The 27,780-nt window shown below is 38.0% G+C and overlaps 1 protein-coding gene across 1 annotated transcript in view; it reads left to right on the forward strand.

The window, feature by feature from the left end:
• The window catches only part of LOC133524690 (GAS2-like protein 3), a 135,352-nt gene that overhangs the window by 94,782 nt on the left and 12,790 nt on the right, over nt 1–27,780 (forward strand). Inside the window, 2 exon segments of the mRNA XM_061860814.1 lie at nt 8,761–8,976; nt 10,197–10,371. Coding sequence (XP_061716798.1) covers nt 8,773–8,976; nt 10,197–10,371 — 379 coding nt within the window. The 5' untranslated portion in view covers nt 8,761–8,772.

Genomic DNA, 27,780 nt, shown 5'->3' on the forward strand with positions numbered 1-27,780 from the left:
GCTGAACCGGTGTAGATGACATTTGGCATGGAGATCGTTTCAGGCCTTCGTTTCAGGTTTCACAGGATGGTGATTATCAATCATCATCATTATTCTACGCAGACGAAGACGGGGACAGTAGCTAGTGTTGCAAATAATAAATCAAAACCATTTATAAAATGCACGCGATTTAAAAAAAAAAACATTTAAATCCAGATTCAGACCCCTACTCTAATCAATACGTTTGATGTGAGCGTAAAATCGACGGAGCGATGTGCATGTTAAGATTAAAACTCCACATATGCAATAATGATTTACGGGCGAACCGCAAACCGGTCTGTACCTAATGTGCACTTTGTATGCATGTGAGTCTGTCAGCTAAATGCCGATTGTCGGTGACACTGAGACAAATACAAAGGACTGGTGAAGGGCCCTACATTTTACATGCAAATATTGCAATTTTATTTAACAAGCAACCCGCTTTATGTTTTACACGGATTACACAAGTCACAAATAATTTAATGAGTTATTTAAATGAAGTGTGCGCAGTGGGTCAATAATTGTTTTTTTGTTAGAATTCAAAAAAAAATTAGATCGATAGTCTTATTCTGAACAATATCTTAGGGAAGCGCAATTTCATCCCATGTCGTGAAAAAATCCGCGTCATCCGAGTAACGAAAAAGTATAGTTGTTTTTCGCACATCAGAGGATTTTTGGGACAAGTTGCGATTAGGTTTGGGAAAAAAACACCAATACATTAAAAATCGATCCTACTAGTATCCTCTATACTGATACCGAAGTCTAATCTCCATCAGAATGAACATCCCATCATAATGCAACGAGAGCAATTGCCCATTCAAAGACATTGCCTATTCAAAGACATTGCCTATTCAAAGACATTACCTATTCCAAGACATTGCCTATGCAAAGGACATAAACTACGAGTAAACATTCGTCGTAGCAATTGAATCTGTTTCGATTTCCTGCGACATAACGCCGGCGATTGAGTAACGTACTCGTAATTTGCTTGTATGTAGATCGCTTGAAGCGGCCTTTTTGGATTTAGACTACACCAGCATTACTGAAGCAGTATTGCAGCGCGAACACGACATTTACTGCCTCAAATGTCGACATTATACTGCAGGTTGCAGTACTGCCTCAAATGTCGACATTATACTGCAGGCTGCAGTACTGCCTCAAAGTCGACATGACTACAGACTTCAGTACTGCCACAAATGTCGACATTACTGCAGGTTGCAGTACTGCCTCAAATGTCGACATTACTGCAGGCTCCAGTACTGCCTCAAAGTCGACATTACTACAGACTTCAGTACTGCCTCAAATGTCGACATCGATGTTGCTACCTGTACAATCTAAAGCAAAAACGGGTGCGCACTCGCGGTGCATTCGCTAGATGTGAACGCACCTTTATACCCTAGGTATAACGTGATACATTACACTAAAACGTTACTAGTCTCCTTTAGTCATTAAAAGTTCACAGTTGACCGGTTTAGAACGTATCAGTAATCGATCTCATTTCCTCTTGCCAAATCGACCACAAATATGATAGGTGCAACCTGAGCTGACGGACGGAAAGTGAATATGTTGCGGGCTAAGAGTTAGCATGTTGCGGCTAGGAGCGGGGTTGTGCGGTACCGGACCCGCGACCGCTTCTTTGTCGCTTTTCACAAAGCATAAAGCAAAACTATGATATTGAAATTGTACTTTATTCTAGTATGCAATTTTACTTATTTTATTTTATTTTATTTTATTTTATTTTATTTTATTTTATTTTATTCGGAAAACCAACAGCTTAATAAACTAAAACTAGGTTAACATAAATATGTATCAGGGAAGCCAATTACAGGTTTCCACAGACAGGATACAAAGGTAGTCATATTACAGGTTAGCACAAAATTAAAGACTTTACAAACGCCAAAACATGCTATGAGAAAAAGAAAGAAGTAATTTGCTTCTTATTTAAATCAATAAATTAAAATTAAACCTATGCTAATCTTCTGCAGGCAGGGGAGCAAAGAAACTAGATGCCATGAGGTTTTTAATTGTAGCAGGTTTCATTAGATGTAAATCCAGTTGATCGTTGCTATGACACAGTTCATTCATTGACCTCGGAGCTCGGACAAAGTATGAATTTTGACGATAGTTGGTTTTGGTCGGTGGAAGTGACAAAGGTCGGTAGTGTCTAGAAGAAGGTCTGGGGATACGAAAACTAATATTCATAACCAGTTCCGGGCTATCAACAGATCCGTTTAAGATTTTAGTTAAGTAGACTAAGTCAGTGATTTTTCTTCTCAAATCTAGGGGAAGAAAATGGTGTCTTACGCACCTATCACGATAACACAAGTCTGTAGTTTTAGTTTTGAAATGAAGGAATTTTAAAAACTTTCTTTGAATGGACTCAATTCGTTTAATGTAGATGTCGTAACAAGGTTTATTATGTGTGTTTACGTCTACCTCTTGTATGAGGTTGTTGTGAATGCCCAGCACGGCAGCGGCTGACTTCTACCACTGTAACGCTCACCGTTCGGCAGGCCCTTCATCCTCATACCCTGGGATCTAAGTGGTCACCCATTAGGTACCTACACAGTGGATTCACGATTGCTATCGGCTGAGGAAATGAACTTGTTACGGAGCTTTTCTCGAGGAATTACAGTATAGGGTTCTTCAAAAAATAACTATGCGGGTTAATAAAGCGCGACGTACATGTAACATGATTCCGTAAGTTACGGTAACCACTTACAATCAGGCGCGCCGTATGATAATTTGCCAACGACGTTACGACCTGAAGAAAACGATGTAGTCGAGCATAGAACGATTTGTGAATAGACCTGCCAACTAACCGCCACCGTGCTCCGTGACACCGATCCGCCGCGATCACGTTTGAACTCATTCTTTTGATTAAAACATTTGAATGTGACCGCTGTTGTTGTTTCTAACCGACTTCATCATTATTTCCTGCCAACACTCAATTTTGAAAATGCAATTTTACAAAAACTTTTATATCTATATTTCCAATTCGGGTTACCTATTTAAAAACAGTTTGTTATACTGTTTTGTTTTAAAATAGCTGACACTCAAATTCAATGTATTTTAACAATATTTTTCTGTTGTGCAATTATTAAAAGCCTACATACGTATACGTACTCAAGTTGCAACGTGTACAATGCAACTAAAATAATACGTAGGTACACATACTTTAGGGTTCTGGTAACTACATATACTTGACTTTTTATAATTACAAAGAACAGTTACTTATTACGGTAACAGTTTGAAGTAAATATTAAGTACTGCAAAAACTCCGTGACGTCCGTACTACATGTACATTGTACATGTAGTATGAGTAGTAAAGCAGTGATTTGAGAGTTTAGCCAAGAATTAAGTAAGGAACGCGAATGGGCCGCGGGTTTGGGGCTCGCCAGGTTTCCAATTATGGAGACTTGTCCCCGCCGACGTCAGGGTTGTGCACTGCAGTCTGGTTTAATTTGAGACTTACGCCAAAAATTCATTAAGGAACGCGAATGGGCCGCGGGGTTTGAGGCTCGTGGGAGTTTCTTAACTATTATGGAGACTTGCCCCCGCACCGACACCAGGACTGTGCAGTCTGGTTCAATTTCTTTCCCAATAAGTACTTAATTTTAATATTTGGTATATTTTATTTATAATTTTCTTTTATGACACTTTTTGAACAGAGCTTTCGAGTCTACCTATTTATGTGAATGTCTGTTAAAAACCAATACAATAATATTCGTATTATCTACCTAATTAACAAGTTAGCAGTTATACCGTGGAAAGCCTTTTATAGGATCTGATTTCCGCTTAGGTACTTACTATTTATAGACATTGCGCTTTATTTATATTTGAAAAGGATTTGGCTTTCCTACGAACACTCTTCATTTGTCTTTTTTAGTCTCTGACTTCAGTTTCTGACTCCTGGTACTACACGTTTAAAAGCTATTAAATTTAAGCATAGACTATAGACTAGATTTTTACAGCCACAATATTTAAAGAATAGTGGTAGCCCTCAGAATAAGGGAGCAACGCACTCGTCGTGATCCCAGCGCTGGAGCAGCCGGGGATCCGCGCAACATTCATCTTAATGGAGTTAATCAAACGACCATTACTGCCAATAAGACGTGGACGTGACACGATTAGCCCGAGTTTTGTCAGAAGTGTCGTTGGATGGACTGACTATAATCCACAACTTGGTACATAAATAGTCAGACCGATACCGACCTATATCAGACCGAGGGCTGATCTACTTTAAGACAATACAGTAATTGTGTCGATGTAAAGCCACCTGCCCTCACCGGCCCGAGTTATGCAAATAGTCCGTCGGAGCCGGGTCAAGTTGAGCGACGACAGCGAAGGCCTGAGCTTGTCTTACCTGTCTTACGTAACTTATCGTTTATCACACTGCTGACGCGGCTATTTATCTGCGGCTGGAGATAACGCCCGTTCTGAATGGAAATGTTGTCAATGAATGAGAACTATTTCCGTTGACTTCCTATTAACAATTTCCAAAAATTGCAAAGTTCCCATGAAATGTTCTCGGTATCTTTTTCTGCACGTTTATTGCCAAATATTCTTACAGTTAGTTTCGATTTCTATCACAAATATTTAATGAAACAGTCCTCAGCAGTTAAGCACATTGAGTAATAAAGATTATTACTCTGAATGGGGGGAATGCTCTAAGAGAATTTTCTCATCAACGTTTCCAGAAATACTCGGAAAATTTGAGAATGTTTCTCTAAGTTCTGCAACTTGCACATTACTACTTCCGATGAGTATATGGAAAGTATGAGTCTATTTTGAAATTAATGTTAATTATCCCCTTACAAAATAATTCGCAAGTCGCTAATGGTTCAATTTTCCAATCAAAGGAATTAGTTGTTCTGAGCAATTTCCCCAAGTCGACATCCAAATAGTTATTAGGCAGTTTAGATGTCGAGGTGTGGAAATAGGGGTTCCTGTGCATTATTTTGGGATAAAACCAGTCTGTGGTTAAGTACGATTTAGTTTTCGTTTAATTGATAGGAACGTTAATAGGCATCCAGTCTATCGTCAACGTCGATATAAGTGGCGAAGAATGACAAAAATACTTATAAAACAAATAATTTAACTATTCGTCCCTAAAAACAAGTTTCCGAATATTTTATAAGTAGGTATGCTTCGTTGGTTTCAATCTTTTCACGGGTCCCAATGCGAATTTAATATTCGTACCTATAGTCGTATTTCCCTTCGCCTCGTCTCTAGGAAAAGTGCCCGTAAGCATTGCGTGCCATCTGCCATCAGGTATGAATTAGGAATACCCAACTGTATCGCTATTGAAATAGGGTTGTAATCGCAATGCCAAATAACGATGATATGCAAAATATTGTCCTAAATTGGTTTGGATCGATTTTATAAGTTTTCCGCGTTTCGGTACCGATGCCGTCTCGGTCGCTTCGTGCCTCATAAACTTAGATAAGCAATCTGTGATTCCAATTACTATAGGAAATTGTTTATTTGATTTCAAACTCATTTGTCATTTATTATTGCCGATATATTAACTAAACCTGCGATCGTGGCCCACAAATGGTGGCCACAAGATCAGCGCTGACTTTCGGGTCAGCATTGTGCTGAGGCGAGCCCATGTCGTGGTAATCGTTGTGTCAAGCTCTAAGTTTCTTTTAATATTACTATTGTAAGTGTACGAAATAAATGATTTATGACTACCCAGGTGTTCTATACATATAAAAACAATACTTTTTACTACTTAATAAAGAAATAGAGTTAAGTATTTCATTGCCACATGACAAAACAAACGTTTTACGAAACCTTAACTAAACAGGCCTGAAAACACAAACGAGCTTTGTCTGCATCGTCAAATGACTTCCCCAAACAACATTATGAAATGTATGAACAGGTCAACATGATCACGTAGTCATTGTCGATCAGGACAATCAGTTTGTTACTCGCCCGAGTCGCATGAGCACGACGATGTACGATTATACCGCCGTGCACGCGCGCCGCTCGCACGCCGCAGTGGACAATCGGCGACGCACGAACTTAACCCTATTTAAGGAACTAAGGGCTAAATTATTGACATTATTATATTTTAAAAAAGCCATGCCATGAAAAACTCACTCAGAACGATACGGTCATCTCTCTCTATCACTCTTCCATATTAATGTGACAGCGACATTGCCGTTTCGTTCGCTAAGCAGCGGAAGCGATCGGCATCTTGGCTAAGCTAAAGATCGCATCATCCAGATCCTGTTTTTGAAAAAGATACGCCTGCCTCACGAATAAAATTGACGAAAACACATTTACCTATTCATCTCCAATAGATAAACAAATAGTTGCTGATGTAGTAACGGTATTTCTGCCAGTCAAAGGGAATGAAAAAGTTTATTTTGAATTGCGAAACAGCAACTGTTTTCAGTGACTAAAATAAATACAAAAGCGCAGCCGTGATCTTCATTACGCGCATTGAAGCCATTGTCTTGGATTTAGCACACTCACAGGCATAATGCGCGCGCATGTAAGGCGGGGTTCAAGGCCCGGCCAGCGCGCACCGTCAAGACCTCCAGTGTAACGTGACTCCCAGATCCTATAACTTCTATGCGTAATCCAAGCCCTTTTTTATGATGGCTTATTCTTGAGACTTTGGTAAGTGGTTTTAATGTAGTAGATTAGCTGATCACGCGCTGGAAGACAGGCGATAAGCCCGTTTTGGAGCCGCAAAGGCTTGATAATTGACCAGGCTCTGTGCGAACATGGGCGCCGTTTTGCATAAGGATTTATGGGGGTGAGTTAAGTAAAAGTCGATGTTAGGAATCCTCCTAAGACGGATGAATCTCTTTTGTATTCTTAGTGTACACGGCGACTTTTTAGATCGATAAGTGGGTAGTAACTATGCGCTTGTATCGATTTTTTCGAGTTTTAAAAATATGATGAGTGGTCAAATGTAGTGATGTAATGAGATTAAACATTTGTTGCTCCAAAACTGCTTGACTGCTGCTAAGTTTCTATAAAAGATGGAAACCTTTTTTTATGTAAGTGTGTTGCAATAAATGTACTAAACACACAGTCGTATTAAAGAAATTAAAAAACCCGACTGCGGTTAGGTTAGAGGAGAGCTAAAATGCGTCGTAGAGGCAAAACGACAACGTTTCGTGATTAGCGCTGAATTGGTTAACAAGCAATCTTAATATGTATATCGTAACTTCCACAAATGAGACGAATCTAGTGATACCTTATAAGTGTATGTAGGTAGCTGTAAATGGAATTTATTCATAAAGTGATGCTCTTTTGCAGCTCGCTGTACATCCGTCAAACAGTAGGACCCTACTTAGCTGTATAAGCTATCTCAAAACAAATTTGAATAGTTAAACCAATTGAAATCCAATTAATTTCGTCTGCAATGCGGTGACTGCAAATACTGCAATCCATCCGCTTTTACTCTCGTAAAGTTAACTATGAATGGGATTCGAGGAATCAATATACCGCATCGCATTCGTGCACTACCGAAATAGCTGTGACGGACGGTAGGTCTGCTAAGTCCTTTAGATGCGAAAGAGTTAAACTTTATTTATTAAATTGGTGTTTATGCCGTTTCAAGTTTAGTTGTCCTGGGCATTTTCTGCAAAGCGATAGCCATTGTGCCTATTTTGCGTGAAAGTCGAGGTAATGCTACTTTAACCTCCCTCCATGAAAACCAGCAATGTTTTCAAATCGCTGACTGCTTCTCGTAAGGTGCACGAAGGCCTAAGAGTTAGAGGTACTTATTACTGTATATCTCTACCTGCTTACAGACCAAAAGAACGTGTTTTTTTAATTTAAATATTTGGAGAAGTGTGAATTTAAGAGCATAGACTGCTTCGCCGAAATCGAAACCTACGTCTATACTAATAAGAACCTGCCATTGTTAAAAAGATCAGTACCGCGTAAAAAAGATCGGTTCCTTTGTTGTTTAATTATGGCCTCGGTCTCGTCAAGTCGTCATATCTGTTCCATTAGCGCGGATTTGAACAATGACTCCCCTGTCCGAATGCTAATGTGTTTCTGCCGAAGTTTACACGAATGATCGACCATTCAAGCGGATGTATATGGAACAACGACTGCCATTAACAAGTCATTAAAGGTTATGTCATGTGGCAAAAACCGATCAGTGGCTGAGGCATCCGCGTATGAAGATAAGCTGGTTCTTGTCACATTCGCATAAGATTTAAATTCGCCTGGCTCTTATTTATGGTTTTTCATTACACGTATGGCAACAACGGAGACTGGTACAATAGTGTGTTACGTGTTTCGTTGTTTATTTAATGACGTGCTCAGACGTTCAGCTCATTACAAACATCCTCAGGTGATTTACGTAGCGTCTTTGAAAACAGTGTATTATGGTTAAACATGCCATGTTAACAGCTGAAGATATGAATAGAAACGTGTTTTCTATAAAACTAAAAGTCCCATATTTTTCCACCGAGTATATAATGTGCCTTTGTTAGTCACCTGTTTTTGACATTGACAAGAGCAAATGGATTACGTAGATTGTTTTGCACGGCTTTTCTTCTGATTGGGCTCCTAGATAGCGCAACTCAGGCAAGGCCCGCATAAAGAACGCAATATATTTACAGCAAACATGCGTGCGCATTCACGGCGCATTCGCTAGATCTTGACACACCTTATGATTCCAACGATGGCTCAGTATGATTGGGTACTTTACAGTACAGTTATCTTCTATGAACAATTTTCTAAGTCTTCTTTCTTTTATTTCAGAAAAGGGAGGCAATGGCATACTACCGTTGCGGGCCGACGGCCATCGGCAGCCGCGCGTCCTGGGGTCCCTCTTCCCCTTCCGTGGACCCGAAGACGTTTGACCGCCCGCTCAGCGGCACTTTTGACCGCATCTTCAATGCTTTTGAGCGCTCTAATGCTTTTGAGTATGTTAACACTCAGGGCGGAAAAGAGACGCGAAGCGTGGAACATGGAGAGGTTTGTAATGACTTCATCTGTAACGTCATCTAGTACTCGTCATCTCTCTCTGTAGATCTAAAGACGACTAGCTGCTCACCGATTTGATCACATCAAGCTCTTGAGAGTCCTAAACGGTCCACTTTCTTTAAGTATAATAAAACACTTACGACTATAAAGGCCTAATTTACATATAGGAGTTTTACAAAAAATTAAGGATTTAAATAAAGGCAAGGGCTTTTAAATTGAAGCCCAATTTTAGGTAAAACTCGTAATCAGCATTCACGACTTCTTAACCCTTCTCCAGGCCCAAACAATCTATAAAGTTTTCCCAAATATTCAAATATACCTATTCCAATTTCTAATTAATTCAGCTTTCATGATTCATTTGAAGACAAGTAAAATTTCCCGAAAATCCAATTTAATTTGAACCTTGAATCTTATTGCTAAGGTTGAAATTTTATTGGGACGTATCAGACGTATGTGTTCGGTAAAGTGTACTATGCTTGGAAAAGGGGTTAATATATAAATCAGTGCAATAAAAACATCAATTTAATGCACGAGTTAGCAAAGCTTAACTATTAACATCAGGAAAGATGTGGCTAGAAGACAAATTTGTTTCTACTCGTGTATATAAATTATTAGGATTAGTATACGAAGGCAAGAAGTTTTGAGATTGTAAAAATCGTTCTGTTCTATTTCAATTTAATTAAGTAAGTAAATCTGTACTATCGCAGTCAGAGTTCATTAAAGAACAATCTTCTCGGCGCTCGCTTGTCAAACAAAGATAACGTGATGTTGACAAATGAACGTTAAATTGTTAATGAAATGACTATGAACGCGGCAGTTATTTATTTGTAAAACGTAAGTAGGTACGGTCACGAAATGGAAATATCCATTGTAATTTTAAACTTTCGCGTCATTGAAATATGGTTCAAAAGTGACAACATTTCATTTCTTAGCTACAAATAATTGTAGATATTTATTACATTCCTTTTTAACGAAATATTTAGGTATATACATATTCAATGTACTTATGATAAGTTTTTGGATCATTTCATTTAAGTACGGCATTTTAAATGAATGTTTCGTATTTTCGTCAAACTTAACCATGTCGAACAAGTTTAGAGCAATACTCACATCGAATCTGTATCCTAGAGTGAAATAATAAAGCCTTTTAGAGCCGCAATATCTTAGGCACATATGTTTTAAATTACTTTTTTAATATAATTACTATTTAGGTGGTGGTGAACAGAAGAAAGAGCAGCAGCTACGAGCGAGCAGACTGCGCTTTAGCAGCTCAAACTCCCAGCGCAGAAGACGAAGACTACTACCGCGAGAAGATACTTTACTCGCAGGCCCGTCAGCTGTTCCCACTGCAGGAAGATTTGGCGGACTGGATCAACAAGACCGTCGGTGAGTACTAGCCTGTAGACTGTTCTACAGACTATGAAGACTAAGTATTATCCGGAGAAGATCCTTTACTCTCAGGTGCATCAGCTGTTCCCATTGCAAGAAGATCAATAAGAACACAAGACTAAAACTTTTGACCCTTGTGGTACAATTTATTTAAAAAAAACGTTTGTTTTTTTAAATAAATTGAATGTCTTCAGGATATAAATTCTACTTCTATGTTCGTGAGTGATTTAAGTTGTTCGGTATACGTTAAAATCATCGTCCTGATTCATTTAAACGTTCAAGTTTATTCAGACATTTTCGCTGTAACCATACGGTAAAAAACATACTAGATAGTTAAAAATAATTACCGTAAAATGGAGTGAGTAGGGCATTTAGGTTATTAAAGGAGAGATGACAGAGGAGTGAGTTGGTTTCTACAGGCTACTGCTACGTAAATTATATATTCTAATAACAAATCAAGCTATTATAATGTTCATAATTCCAAAGTGTCGATCCAACAGTTTTCAATGGGGTCCCCCTACTACGGGGTGAACTGGGATTTCCTACTATTTCGTATTTATCTTTAAAGTTTTGAAATGGAACTACACAACATCATAAAAAAAAACTAAAATTCAAACTACCGGAACATTTATTGTGTATAAAAATCAGCCACATGCAAAAATAAAGTTTTATTGAGGTTTGAATGTCAGTTTTGTCCCTACTCACCCCATTTTACGGTATAAAACATTTATCTTATTTTCCTACAAGTGCTTAACTTGAAATCTTTACATAAGCAATAAGAACGCGTAGAAAACTATAAACTGACTCTATTCTTACTTCGATGACCCATTTAGATTCCAGGTTCTCTCTAGCGAATCAATCCGTTAGTTGCCGTGATCTCCAGTATTTTCTAGCGTTTTTATGCTGCCATGGTCAGCTGCCCCCTAGTGCCAATATATCCAGTAACCATGCGATCTAATATACGATCTAAAGCTAACACGATCGTACAACTACTATTTAAAGTTTAAGTTATGATTATGACTACTGTTAAAAGTACACTCCGAATTTTCTTCGTATATTTGTTCACCTTATATTACAATATATTTGTACACCGCATCGTGCATAACAATAAGCCAAACCAGAAGAGGGGCTCGCTATTATGGTGTGTCGATGTCGGTAGACCTCAATTAAAATTGCGCACGTCAGTTACTCTGAGGAGATGGCATGATATGATTAAAATATCGGGAACTTAAAATATATGGAAACTAACCCGTGTTTAACAGCAAGTATTAGTTATAATGCGATCTAATGTAGTATCACACCTCCTTGTATTGTATAATCACGCCATATCGGTCGTGTTTTTGCGGTGCCCACGCGCACGCCGGCAAACATGTTTTTATCGTGACCACATTGTCCGGCGAGCGTGCGTAAAAAGTTTGTCGCCGGCTATCAATCAAGCGCATACGAGTCGTAGTTTTTTATCCGGGGCCTCTGAAACTAATCAAAGAAAAATGTGGACACAGGTCGCAATTAATCGTCTTTCTTCTAGACATACAATCGAGGGTAACGTGCCGACTGAAAGTTTCTAAGGTGGGACGTTTTTTAGCAAACTCGTTTGCGTCTTTCCTGTAGATATCGCTAAGTTAAGGGAACCTCATGCAAATTTTTACGCGGCACTTTTTCAGCACTTGAGACAGAAATAAGAAAAACGAAATGTGTATGTACCAGCGTCGTAAACTTTTATTGTATTGTCCTCAGAAGTGACCTTTTTCTAAAATGTGTTTGACCCAGATAGCATTAACAGTTTTCAATGATTCGCGGTTAGTTTCACTAGACTTAAATCGACCGGGATTTGAACCGTGATTATCTTTTATATTGTTTTTGCGCTCCCGATATTTTGACGCAGTTTCACATGCATGCGTTGAAGGCCAGTTAGCATTTTTCATGGGAAACCAATTTTCAATTCTTTATTTTTTTATGAGATTACATTATCAAGATCATTTTCAGCTTTTCGGAAAGTTTTTGTAAGAACATTGCTTAGACTTTGAGCAACATCTGTTGAATTCTCGAATGCGGTATAATTCCTATAAGGTCCGGTTAATAGTCATAGTATGTAGGTAAGAGGTCTTTTTCTGCATTTGTATACTCCATTGATTGTCTTACTCATGATACGATCAGCACTGCCATATTTTGTCATAAACCAAAAAATTAGCTTAGTTGCATAATTTCACGCAATGCGTTGTACATAATCTGGTATTTCGTCCAAAGTAGCGTTAATCTGTAACATACTAACATTATGTTAATCCTATATTGCAAAACAATCGAAGTTTAACATAATCGGAGTTTGCGTGTAATTTTAAATAAGTACGGCGTTTTGCCGTTTTAATTATGTTAACGTTTGTGTTTTTGTTCAGTAACCGTGTGAATAATCAATTGAATGTACATAATCGAGTTAAAAGGCTTAATGTGATTTTCTTGACACGTACGGTACATATCGAATGTTTTAGTCTGGCCTAGTTTAGCAAAAAAAACCGAGCGACACTGCAATAATTAAAGTAAGGTGAGACGGGGTAAGAAAAACACATGTAGTGTAAGTACCAAGTTTCTCTTACCTCACATGAACAACATAATGATTTATATCGTTGTATACTACATAGTATGGATAATGTAAATAAAACATCGTCTCTCCTGCACTTACTGCTTTTACAGAGATATTATGATGATGTGATGAAGCTTTTTTTTTATGGTAAAGGAGGCAAACGAGCAGACGGATCACCTGATGGTAAGCGATTACCGCCGCCCATGGACACCTGCAACACCAGAGGGGTTGTAAGTGCGTTGCCGGCCTTTAAGATGGGAGTACGCTCTTTTCTTGAAGGTTTGAAGGTCGTATCGGTCCGGAAATACCGCAGGCGACAATTCATTCCACAGTTTAGCTGTGAAAGGCAGAAAGTTCCTGGAAAAACAGCTTTCGAAAAACAGGGATTTGCCTTTTGTCATTGTTCAACGTCTTAATTAAATTTCCGTATACATTTTAGTTACTTAACACAGTTATTAATATAGGTTTAGTATATTAATAAGTTACTAATATAATATGGAAATTTAATTCTTTGATAAATGATTATTTTATTTTATTTTATTTAACAATCGCATGTATTTAATTGATTTTAGCATATAATGGTTTTTATACAAGAGTAAATAAAACTGACAATTATTTATCAACAGCTAAACAAAACTTGAATTTCAATATCTGTATAATCTCAACATATATTGCCCTTGTACCTAAAATGGTAGCGGTCGACCAAGAGGTGACAAGCGTAACTACAATCGTAAATAACTAGCTGTCCATCTTAAAACGTACATAACTTATTAGATGTGCTTGAAATACATGCTATTACAGGCCAATTCGAACATTACACTTATAATATATCAGAATGACATGTTACTGACGTCATTCAGTTATCTTATATTTCGCTCGTACTTATTTATTTATGTTATTTTAAACTTTATTGCACAATAAAAATAAGTACAAATGACGGACTTAATGCCTTAAGGCATTCTCTACCAGTCAACCATAGGGAAAAACAGAAATTCTCGAATGTGGGTGCAGTGAGAAAAATTATTCAAAAGAGATGACAACTATAAAAGTAATTTTAAAAAACTATTACGCCCGTACATGTACTGTCGCGGGCGAGATGCTCGATAACTATAAATAACATGATTCAAATATCATTCTGAGGTCAGTGTACGTTCGAATTGGGCTGTTAGTTACCTACAGTTACAATAGCGAAGCTTCAATAGAGTAAAATACAACTTAGAAAACTAATCACAATATATCACGTTGAGTGTCTGGTTGAGTTGATTTAGATGTCTTAAACCTGGCATGGGTTTATACGCGGTGGTCTCGAAGTTGTTTCTGAAGTGACTAAAGGTGTGTCCAAATTGCGCGAATGCAGAATAATGCTTTTGATTGCGCGCTTAAAGCTCGCTTTAAGAGTTGCGCTCTAAACGCGCAATCTAAAAAATTAAAGCTAAAATTATTTAATCTCAGACATCTCTACCCCTATATTTATGGAGCTAAAGGTGTATTTAAGATGTATTCTGTAAGCCGTACAATTCTAAAACGAGTGATTTCGGCGATACAACAGCGTGGGTTCGTTGTGGCGTCTGCTGCTGCTATGCACGCAAGTATCTCATTTTTGGCAATCTATCGTTTCGCAGTCAGGTAATTCCATTCAGGATGGGGTAGAGCGTGTTCATTCTGTATGAAATACTATTACTTATTATGTGTTTTCGATTGCCGTTTTCTATAAACGTTTGTCTTGGCCAGGCTGGACACACCTTAACAAGAGAGGGCAAGGGCGCAGGCGCTAGATCCGTCACCTCACTGCCCACGCGCAGCGCAGGGCGGGGACGAGAGAAATAGGTAGCTCGAATACAAACATTTGTTAATTTAGATAAACAAGCAGATCGTTGAGGATTCCATGGACGGCCATGAGAACAAATATATACTGGAAGAACTTTACATTACCAGGCGACTTTCGTTATATACGTAGATCATGAGAAGACTTGTGTGGATATATTATTTGGTCAACCAGGCATTATCTAGTGGTTCTAGAGGATTCTAATTTACTTGAAGCACACAAACAAGAAGACTTCTAAAAGTAGTTTACAGGCGATACTTTTGTCAAAAAATCGAGGTACATGGACAAAAGTTTTTATATTATCACCCTCTTCTAACAGTAGAACCGATAAAAAAAATCAAAACTTTTAGTGTTAGATAGTGTGCTGTCATAACTGTCTTCCTTACGCGATTCAATCCCTTAACTTGTTACCCATGAGCGTAATAAGGCAGTAGCTTTCAAAGCCCTAGATAATTGGTCGCTGATTCAGCTCGGAGCTGCGACGCCGCACTCTGATTTACGAGTGTTTGTTCACCAGTCGCACGCGCAGCCTAAAGCTAACCATAAACTAACGTTTCAGGAAGAACGGTAAACCGTAACGTGCCTATCTGTGTAGGTAGGTCAATTGGTGTGGTTATTGGAACAGACCTTGCATTTATTAACCCGGGCGAAGGGTGCCAATTCTAAAATATTTTTTAAATGCTTCTCTCATATACCAGACATACCGGTCTCAAACTACGACATGTTACATAGGTAGGTACAAAAGTATAGATGTAAGATTTATAAATTGAAATGTACGCTGGCTGGGTGTTGTGTGTGGGTGGGTGTTGTGTGTATTTGTAAGCAAATGCTTAAGGCAAATCCTGCGTGTCTTTTGGCCTAACTATAGATCAAAAACGCTCACTTATGGAGAATAACACGAAAAGCACCCGTAAGTACACAAGGAGATTCAGATGCGGAAATGGCATTGGATTGGGCATATCCTCAAGAAACCTGACACCTACCTATCCAATGTGGCCCTGACCTGGAAGATGCCTGGAAAACGGAAACAAGCTCGCCCTAAATTTTCTTAGCGCCGTTCTGTGGTGCTAGAGCTGGGTGTATTGGGGATGGGCTGAAAGGAGGTTACCCAAACTGCCCAGGACCGGAGTCAGTGGAAGAATATGATTCGAGCCCTCCATCCCAGCAGAGAGTAACAGGATGAAAAGAAGAAGACGCTGGCTGTTTGTATGTGAGCTTTGTTGTAATCTTCTTGCAATGCTATTCCTATATACACATTAAACACTTCACATAACGTGTAAAGTGTACGGGTAGCTTAAGCACCTATTTGCATTGACTGCAAACTGCAACTCATTGACACTCGCCCACTGCGAGGGACTCACGCCTGACTCATCAGCCTTAGCCCTCATTCTGACGAATATATTTGCTAATTGAAGTAATGCTCAACGCAGCTGTTTTGATTTAGCCTACTATTTGCATCATCGGAAAAGGCGTAAAAATGACCGTGTAAAGTGGGCGTAAACCGAAAGGCCTAACGTAAAGTCGAAACAAGACACAACAGTGTTAATAGGAGAGGTTAAGTTCAGAATTTTAGAATCGGACCAAACTAATATAAACACAGAAGGTGACCTTAGGAACTCTGTGATAAAACTACGCAACATTTTTCGATGAGCAGTAGTTGCCTCAGAAAAGTGTAGTCAGCGATAAAAGCTTGTACCTATCTAAAATGTCATTTTCGGCAAAAAAACTTTTTGTACTCTGGTTATGTTACATTTTTGTCAACATTTTTAAACTTTATCCATGAAATCAAACATGACTACCCTCCATTAAATGGATCCTAGATTTCACTAAGATGAAACTGGGGAAAGTCCCCTCGAAGCTTCATACCCATCGAAAGCCATAAGTGCAGCTGACACACAAATTGTTTTATCTCGTGTTTGCTGGGACGTCTGTCACGACATAATGTCCTCATGTCTCTGTCAGAGGCAATTTGTGTTTTGTGATGGGGAAACGAGATTTAATTTGGTTTTCTTGTAAGAACACGTTTAGGTACAGTAAGAATATTCAGTAGATTGACAATGGAAAGGTAAAAGAATAAAATAAAGGCTTACGCCTGAGATAACTCCAACTTAAAGGTTTCAAGTTTACCTTTTTGATTAAGATTGATAAGTCAAATAGAAACTTTAGTACAGTCAGCAAGAACTTCTATTAAAAAAAAAAAAAAAAAAAAGTCTTTGAGATCAATATGATAAGTGATAAGTACCCTTACCACGAGTTTTACACTGACATATTTGATAGCGAATGCGTTAACTCAAACGCAGTGCATCTTAATAAATAAATAATAAATATTTATAGGACATTATTACACAAATTGACTAAGTCCCACAGTAAGCTCAATAAGGCTTGTGTTGAGAGTACTTAGACAACGATATATATAATATATAAATATTTATAAATACTTAAATACATAGAAAACACCCATGAGCCCATGACTCAGGAACAAATATCCATGCTCATCACACGAACAAATGCCCTTACCAGGATTTGAACCCGGGACCATCAGCTTCGTAGGCAGGGTCACTACCCACTAGGCCAAACCGGTCGTCATCTTGCTTGCACCAATCACAGTACGAGGGAGATGCAATGTCAGTTAGTTTACGCATTCGCTAGCGAATATGTCAGTGTCCAACTCTTGGTAAGGGATGAGAGGGACTGGATAGATGACTATTAGTAACTGAAAACTAGGATCATTTTGAAAAAAAAGTGGGGATTAGCAAGAAAATCGATAAAATCTCTTTCCAAGCAACATACTGCACTCACCACATATTATCTTTCAACTCGTGAGACTTGAATTCTCGCTGAGAAATCGCGCGTATGTCGGACGAGTCGATTCGAGGAAATTATGGTACAACTAAGCTGATCAATATTATACCTTACATCATTGCAATAAGGTATACAAATGCTCAGTTAACTGTGTCAACGATAGATGCGCTCAGTAATAAGCATACGGCCACATCACACGCGATACGCAGATGTAAACAGACTCGTCTGTTGTTGATTGAATCATTGTTGTGTAACTGCGGGGTCAATATTCGGTGATACATGGTGAATCATGTGTTTGACCTTAATCTAAATTTAGGAGTCAACGTCCATAAATACGAGCAAGTAATTAATTTGACTAAAAAATATGGATTGTATCCTCCAGAAGTTCTAAAACACTTTGCACCTATCTATGATATTTTTTGACGATGAGTCGAAATAAAATATCGATGAAATGTGATGTCGATTTTGTTTCTAAATTTTCCCCGATTCTATCCAGACTCATTCGGCATCACTTTTTACCCCTGAACACTTTATCTGAATTAATTCTTGGAAATGTTGGAAATATTGGCCTAATCATTATGAATATCCGGGCTGTTTCTTTTATTACGTATAAAAAAAGGCCAATGATAGAAATAAAATTGATTTTCGATAAATATACATGGAGTTAAATTATAGTTCTCTATCGTTTTATTCGTACTGAAAGCGACAACGATATATTTCATTTCATTTATTTATTTGCATCCATGAATAAACAATTGTACAAAATGAACCCCTAGGGGTGTGGCAAAATATATGCAATAATCGGGTCAAAACATAATTATTATCGATTAATAAAGTCAGAGCGAACTGGAAAATTATCAGAAAATGTATACTTGCTTATAAATATACAGGTAAACAGCACAATATCAGATTAATAAAGAGAAATATGGTTTTGAAATATGTCGCCGATATTAATAATACCAGCCTTTCAGTAAAACCATTTTAAGTGACTTCTTGAAAACATAGTATGTACTCTTGTATTTCTATTAATTCGATCGAAACTATCGAAAGATAAGGCATTTCATACAATCTCACGATGGAAATATATCTCGAACGACCCGTCAATAGGTCATTTTTCCTCTCATTCTCATATATAACTGTTCACGACATCATCATTTTCATCATCAGCACTGTCACGGTCGGAAAAGCGTCCACATAACTGCCGAGGTCAAATAGAAACTTTAGTACAGTCAGCAAGAACTTCTATTATTTACGTCATACATTTAGGGGCAGGGGGAGGGGGGTTAAAAATGTGACATGTTGTGACAAGGGGGAGGGGGGAGTCACAAACTTTGTGACGTCACTTTAACTTCATCAGTAACCGACAATGTATTTATATTTTTGGAATTATAATCGTTTTAATCGTGTAATTTTCTTTCCTAATTGGTTTTGAGCTATAGAATTACTAAGATTTATTTTATTAAAAATATTTTTTTATTACAATAATAATACCTAAGGGGTCATCCATTAATTAAATCACACGATTTTCTAGGTTTTTTGACCCCTCCCCCCTCCTTGTCACACATGGTCACATTTAGCAAACCCCTCCCCCTAGTGTGACGTCACATTTTTGGCAATTTTGTTTTCAACGAATTTTGTTTTGCAAAATGTTATCAAGTATGACAAGGAGGGAGGAGTGGTCAAAAAAGCTAGAAATGGATGACCATATGTAGAACGATTAGACTGTGGTAGATACTTTTGAACGCAAACTTTACAGATATATGAGATATATCCCTATTTGGGAAAGTATTCCAGGGCGGCAAATACTTTTGGAGCGTTGCTTAATCCACTACAATTGACACTGACTATACCATCGTCCACACTGTTTATTGTCAATTCGTAAACCTTATTGCAATGACATAAGGTGCACCAGTGGTAAGTCAAGATCGCTGTTATACTATCCGCAAATCAAACGGACGACGTCTATAAAACTTCTCATTCACTCTTGCGTAGTCGTAGCAGGAGTGAAAGAGATGATAATATGAGATCGGTCATAATTTTGGTTTGCGGATAGTAGTATTACTGTAACTGTCAGAATGTGCAAGTAAATGGGCCTTGAGTTGAGTCATGGGTCAAGTAATTATAATGGTTCTATTTTAGGCTTGCGGCGCGCGCGCAGACGGCGCGGCGTGCATACATTAGTGTGGGTCGCAGGAGGGGTGGGAGCGATTTTTGACACTTGCAATAATTACTAAAAAAACAAACAATATGACATAATCCACCGACTCGCTGCCTCTTAGGTTGAATCAGCAGTCATGCGAGCTTACAGTGCTATTTTGTATCAACATCGCCTCTCCCTTGTAGTCTCCCCTTCCTAGTCCTTGCTGCAGCATCTGCTGGCTGGAGTTACCCCAAGTATCAGTATCAAAAAAACAAATAATATAAATAAAGGAGGGAGCAGTGGCTCGGTAGAAAATTGCTGAGTACAGTGGCTATTTATTCATCGTTAGTATGTTCGGGAGCCTGAGCCACTGTGCCCGGCTATTTTCTAGCAAGCCACTGTTCCCTCACCAATTGGAACGACGGAATTGGAATTGTGACGTGTCTGGCCTAGTGGGTAATGACCCAGCCTACGACGACGATGGTCCCGGGTTCAAATCCTGTTAAGGGCATTTATTCGTGTGATGAGAATGTCCTATAATATTTATTTATTTATTGGAAGATAACTTTTAGCCATCACGAATTAGAGAAAACGGTAGTTTTTGGTTAAAGTACGTTTATAAAGATACTCTATTGATCAAGGATCTGCCGTTGACTGTGAAATATTGTAGATATTGAACTTAACGTACACGTAAGTAGGTACTTTTGTTTGCAGTTTCTATAATTTTACTCTCAAACACGACTCGACTGAACATCATTGAATCGCTCCCTCTTGGAATTGTACTGCACATACTATGCCACTTATTATTTATTATGTATAAACTCAATTTGAATATGAAGTGCGGATCCCGTTAGCCAGCTCGGTCGCAACTGCAGCCGCTTGCAATATTTACAATTAATAATGCACTTTTACTAAATTAAACTACTACAGTAAATGAAGATTAAGGTCAGTAAGTTACTAGATATTGGAATTAAAAAACATGTTTTACGAAAAGGTCAGCTTGCAGGCTGCACATTTACGAGTCTGCATGTAAATTGATAACGTTTAAGAGTATACGGGAACTTAGATTTAAATATTTTAGCTGAATATATCAGTCTCGCTAACGGAAGCGGCTAAAACTAGTGCGATAAGGTCAACGCCAGTTTAGGTGAAAAATCCCGCGTAAAAATCTCAAAAAACAATCTTTCGTAATTTCGAGATCTAAATGGTAATTAAATTATCTGTGTCGGACTGTTTTGCTTTTAAGACTAATTGATGTCCGTTTTGAAGAACATGCTTCTCTTTGCCGCCTAGTATATTTGGCCGTTTTTGCGAATATTTGAAATGCAATAGTGCCATAAGAAACAAAAATATCAAAAAAAGCAAAACAGTCCGACACAGATATTAATAATAATAATCTGTGTTGAAAAAATCATTGGTCTAGCTTCAAAAATCACGGAGGAAACAGTCGAGTACGTTTGTATGGAGAAATGACCACTCCTGTTGCCTCTTAATAGCTTGCCTTCCTTCGTTAAGGAGTAGGCTTACTTTGTTGGTACTTATGTACATACAACTGACACAACATGCAACTGAGGTGCATATTTGCAGACCTACCATTACATGTTAAATTTGTGACTGTTAAAAACACAGATCGTTGTAACACACGAAGCCCTTAATATTTGTAAAATTATCGCTACAAATATGTACTTACTTAACTTATAATTAGATCTCAAGTGCATTTAAAAAGCTTCTTTGGTATACTAGGATATAACCTATTTTAGCTAATATTTATTATCATACTCAGCCGGTATTGTCCGAATTGCGACCTATATGATAAGCTATGCAAATGTAACGTAACGTAATATTTATTTATAAAAATATTTATTTTATTTCTTGGGAAAACTTACAGCTAATGTAACAAAATAGGTTTCGAAATAAAAACAGTAAGCCAATTACAAGTTTCCACAGGTAGAAATGGAGGATGTTGTCACTATAGTTCTATCTATAGTTAATCTCAACCGGTATTGACCGATTTGCGACCTGTTTGATAAGCATGAACATAAAATGTAACGTAATGTTATTACTAAGAAGCCCTACTAGTACAAGTACTTATCTTGCAATAGAGGGCACAATCGTCCTCAAGTGCATATCTTTGAAGATATATAACGCCTTCTATTTATAGCCAATCACAGCCGGTATTGACACTATTGACCGAATTGCGACCTGTTTGATAAGCATGAAATAAGCAATGCAAATGTATCGTAATGTTGTTGTTTACGCCCGCTGCCCGCGCGTGCGCCGTCACCGGGAACATTCGGGTCAACCGAGCAGTGCCGATCGAGTACTATTGTTGATTGTCATACTGCCTCTGAGATGTAACTCATAGTCATAACAGCTGACTTATGTGTTTTTATTGTATTGTTTAACATTCTGAAACAGAAAAGCAATTACAAAGTGGCTGCACAGAATTTCCATTTGCGGACTTAAAAATATAACCAGATTGTGTTTTGCAATTTGTGCAATGCAACGTAGTACTTTGGTATTCTAATAAGAAACTCATAAATACGTTCGTGTTTTCGATCTACCTCAATATTAAAGCTCTCGCTGGCTCCCGGCCAAGTTTCATATAATAACATCGCTTCAGTGGTCTAGTCTACAATTTACCTTGAACTTCATAATGTAACATTTATATTTTATTATTTAGATATATGAGTTTTATTTTAACCGGAAGGTATTTTTCTACATTTATTTATTTTATTGATTTATGAGACTATGAGTAATTTCGTTCTTTTTTAGGGCCAGCATCAAAAGGACGAGTTATTCATGAGATATTGCAATCACCATAAGACCATATGTACATGCCATATGACCATATGACCATAGGCACTAAGATGTATGTAAGTATGCACGAGCAAGATATGTCAAAAATGTCCGCTCACTTCGACGGAATCCGTCCTTGGCGCTTATTTGTATTTACTTATTGGTAATTTAATTTTCCATGTCGCAGAACTAATTACGATTGATTTTATCGTGATTTTAATAAAAGTGCGTCCGTCTGGAGTTCAACCAGAGACAGGATAAAATGAAACCCGTTCACTGGTTACTTACGTACCTTATCTTTTTAAATAAAATACTAACTAAACAACATAACTATTAATAATAAAATATTATATTTTGAATATAACTATTTTATCACTCAGAAGATTCTTATGGCGCAATCTTTTTTACTTGTACCTGCAGTGCTTGGTCGGTAAAGTCGGTATTTCTTAGCATTTTCCACAAAGTGTATGTAGTTACAATAGTTTCACGTCAGATATATGTCGGCAGATAATTGGATATCTAGAGCTTCAATACAATATTACGTAGAGCTTGTTAATGAGCAGTCGCTTTAAGTAAATAAATTAAAACAAGAGAAAAACGCTATATTTCTAGTCATGTTAAAAAACTCAATGTTCTCGCCGACAAAGAAGCTCGGAGAGCAAATAAGTACATGCAACAATTTTGAGACACGTATCGCATTCTCCATCTTGTTGTATACCTACAAATGCCACTGGCAATTACGGCAAAAAGTAAAACGTAATTAATAATTGCTTGAATAAGTAGAGGGTGCGCGCGTGATGTTATCGCAGCTCGTATTTATCAGTTTATTTGACTTTATTTGCAATCGCTCTACTCGTACAAGCATATGAGTCGAAAGCTTAAGGCGGGATTCCACCAGTGTGCGGCACAATCATTATATTCAGTACAAGGATGCTTGTGCCGCACACTGGTGGAATACCGTCTTTAGATGAACCAATTAAAAAACACTTCTTAAGGATATGTGACTGGGTATTATGGCGCAAGAAAAAATTTGCTGCGAGGAAAATATGCCTTTGGAAATATTATCAAACAAATCGTATTTTCTCCTGTTTTTCGATAATTTCGACGACGACCAGCCTGAGTTGTACGTTGTTTGTTAGAAAGGGTCAAGATCTGACTATAGGATTCAACAGAAATCCACTCTACAACTAATATATTTTGTAGTAAGTAATTCCTTCACTCACTCTCACTCGGAAAGCGACATTTATTTGAAGTGAATCTTCTGATGGAGATCATAAAATGGTGGTATACTTTTTGGTGTCGTAATTAATTATTACTTGTTAAATAATTTCGTCACGCAAATAAACACCTATGGGGACACGCGGCCAGCAAAGACCCTCGTGCGGGGAACACTGCTATCATACTATTATTCTTGTTGTGTCTGACGTCTTGTGGTTAGAATATATCTAGGGGAAAATTCACTGCATGGGAATTTTTCGTTCTAATTTTGATTTTCCCAACTGCGGACGCGTACCTCCATCACATCCATAATATTGACTACATGTATTTGATTATAAAAATGTCCTAAATCTCCCCAAAAATACACTGTGTTAACAGCATTATTTGGACTGTCTTTGGCTTTAAAGTTCTCGCAAACCTTACTAGTATTAAAGTTTCAGGAATTTACATATGACATCTTTAGTATTGCCGGAGTTAACAGGATACGATATCCTCTTACCATTACACTCTACGTTGATTTACCACCGTAGTATTATGAAAAATCTTATTGCCAATTTGCCATCCCATCGCCTGCGGGCTCAATTAATGCATGTTGTATTCGATAACGCATCGCCCGCGTGTGGTCTAGGGCCGGAACGAGATGTTTTTAAAGAACAAGTACCCTTGAGGGTGGGTGGTGTAGATGCGTGCTGATTAAGGTCAGAGTCGATTTATGGAGAGTAGTACATCTTCAAACGATGGTACAGTGAGACGCAGAGAACGAGCGTGATATAATATCGTAGCCTAAGGCAAGAGACAATCGTTGATAGAAATGCTAACCGAAATTGAAATAATGTATGCAAATTATCAAGTATTTTTTGTTCTGTTATCCCAATATATATATTCTACAACCTACCCCAATCAAGAAACTTTACTGCCTCGCAGGAATAGCTCCACTGGCAGTGAGGAGAGAAGTAGCAATTGCAATAGAACGAAAAAACTGCTTCTCGATGCACGGCATTTGCTGCATACCCACAGTCCAGCTCGGAGACGTCTAATCTAGGAAAAGCTTTGTTACCAACCTACCACTCGACAATCAAACTCCAAAAGAAGCCAGAATCACCGCCTGGAACCAGCGGCACGGTTGCTCGCAAGCTTTTATGACTCCAAACGAACGTTTACCCCTTGGAGGAACTGAAACGTGGAAAACTTGGTCGATCAAAGGAAAATCTCATAAAATGGGGAATCTTACCTGAGAATTCAAACGCCGATTGCTCTTGCGGATCATATCAGACGATACAGCACATGACAATGTGCCCTCTATGCCCTGTCACCTGCACTACCGATGATCTTCTTAAAGCAACTCCCCGAGGAATACAAGTGGGTAAACATTAGACGAACATAATTAAGGAAATTGGATCACCTTTACACGATAAGAAAAATATTTTTTTTTTATTTTCTATTGGTACCTATTAATCAATAAGCAAAGTAATCACTAGGAAAATACTAAAATCTCAGGAATTCGTATTCACAAACGAGACAAGAAATATTACAGAAGAACTGACAGGTAAAATTATCACCCGTGATGAGCCAAAATGCGCGTTCCTAGCGACGCTGAGCAGATCCCAAGAAAATAGAACTAGACGAAGTAGTAAAATTGGAAATAGAGTACTGTCATTATTCCTATACTGTATTATACGCACAGATTATTAATTCCATTCTTCCAACCGCCATAAATCGGTATATTTTGCAACCGTTAATTAAAGACATAAATTATCGGATGAGTCACCTCCATAAGGCAGAGTTGCAAGGTACGCGGGTGGTCTGGTTTGCGTTTTGTGTGTCCTGTGGAAACTGGATGCCTAGTAGCGAGTAGAGTCAGACCAAGATAAGTTAGCAGTGGTTTTAATAGGCCAGCCTCTGCAAGTGTTAAGTAAACGTCATAATTTCATAGAAGTTTGACGTTTAAAATAACATTTGCACTGTCTGCGCTACCTAAATGGCTGCTGACTTATCTTGGTCTAACTCTAGAAACTTCTCGCTCTATTTTCTTTTTGGGGGTTTTCAGAGAGAAAGTGTACCTTTGATTTTCTTTCGAAAAACCATCAACTTATGGGTTATTTCGACTCAGAATAACGAGAACTATTGATTATAACAAAGAAAATAGTGTGCCAAGTTTTTCATAGAAATGATGAGTGTCAGAGATGTGACGGTATATACCTACAAAATATATGTAAAAACGCATTTCAAAACTGACTTATTTTTCGGTATTTCTTTTTCGTTTAAATTCGATAGTCCTTGTGATTTTGATTGGAAATAACACAAAAGTACACGGTTTATCAAAAAAAAGAAATGGTACTTACACTTTTTTTCCGAAAATGCTCTGTTCCTGTATAACAATTTTAGCAAGTATCTACATTTATATTGTCATTTTGTATAGTCTCAGAAATAAAAAAACTTTAGTAAATCAGTTTCATATAATTTTAGGCGTGTCGTTTTAAAATGAGACCGTAAATTTGATTGTATTGGAGCGGTTTTTTGGCGCTAACTAAATGTACTTGTAAGTATATATTTTGTCGAAAATATAAAACACGTCCGTAGTTTAGGTCTGGAACAGGTCCAGAACGTCATGTAGTAACAGCATTCCGTCATGCAAGGCTCGCAATACCATTACTTCATGTTCAACAATCCATACAACAAGGACAACCTCCTATAGATATTGCATCGTGTACAGGTTATCACCAAACGTAGTTATGGTTATGGTATGTTGCATTGCAGCTCATTGAAAATAAGGGTTGGAAAAAATACCTGTCCTTAATTCGCCTTTATTAAATAACTTCGCCCTAACTGGATGTTTAGTGATTCAACATTTAGGATTTGGAATAAGTTTTAGTATTAATTTTCAGAATTAAAGAAAATATCAGGCGAAGTTGAGGGCAGTTGCCACCTGCCCTCAACTTCGTCTAAGCTTTTCTTTCAAGTTAAATTATTTTACTCTATTTTTACGCAGCTCTATATATGAATTCAATGGTTCTCTATTTTTTGGCAAAATGATTTTACTTGAGCGAAGTGGTGAAGTTAGGGTTCCCGGCGGTAAATATTTTTTTCCAGCCCTAATTTTCAATAGCTTGCATTAATGATGACAGGGTTTGGTCATCCCACTATCAACCACAAGAATACGGCTGAACGTAGAGCTGCATCCTGATCTAACGCGTGCGAGTACGCGTGCATGTTTGCTTAAGATTGCGCGCCTATTAGTGCATTTCATTTCCACCATTCCCACGTTTTTATGTTTCGCTATTATACTGCATCAATAAGCGAATCCAATGATCCATCTAGTGAACAGATCTTTGGCCGTACTCCGGTTATTCCGACGAATCCGACGTCATCCAATAGCAATTAAAACTGTTATGTTTTTGTCATTGTCAATTCAGCATGGGTTTTTGCTGGGAATACTTGCATTGATAATGAATGCGGAAGAAACCTCGTAGATCCTGTAGTTTTAATGGAAATTATCCGTGAAGACGGCAAATAATTAACTTTTTTGCCCACGTGATAACAAAGCGTACAGTTTGCCTAATAGTAAGCGATTACAGCAGCTTATGGATGTGGAAGCACTCTCTGAATGTACAGTTCAATCTACGCTGGCGAGTGTTTAAAAACCGGAAACCTCTTTTTTAAAGAACCCTATAGGTTCTGTAATAGTCTGTCGGGGAGTTGAGCGTTTATGGCAAAAGAAACCTCGGTACTCGGGCCTGCGAACGGCCGCGTCGAAGGGAAGCGCGCCGGCCACCAGCTGCAGCGTGTGGCAATACTGGCAATTGGTATGGCAAAATTTGGAGTTTATTGCAAAAATAAGGGTCATAATACACGATTTCGTTTATGCACTAGAGTATCAAAAGAAACTATATGCCGCTTACACGCGACTTAAACATCAGCTTTACAAGCATTATAAGTGAACATTGATGTATATGGTATATAGTTCGTGTCATCCACGATGACACGCAGATTTGTCGAATCTAACCTTTAATAACATGGCAATACAAGTCAAGGCACGAGTCTTCG

This window comes from Cydia pomonella, chromosome 14, assembly GCF_033807575.1.
Source record: "Cydia pomonella isolate Wapato2018A chromosome 14, ilCydPomo1, whole genome shotgun sequence".
NCBI classification, from domain to species: domain Eukaryota; kingdom Metazoa; phylum Arthropoda; class Insecta; order Lepidoptera; family Tortricidae; genus Cydia; species Cydia pomonella.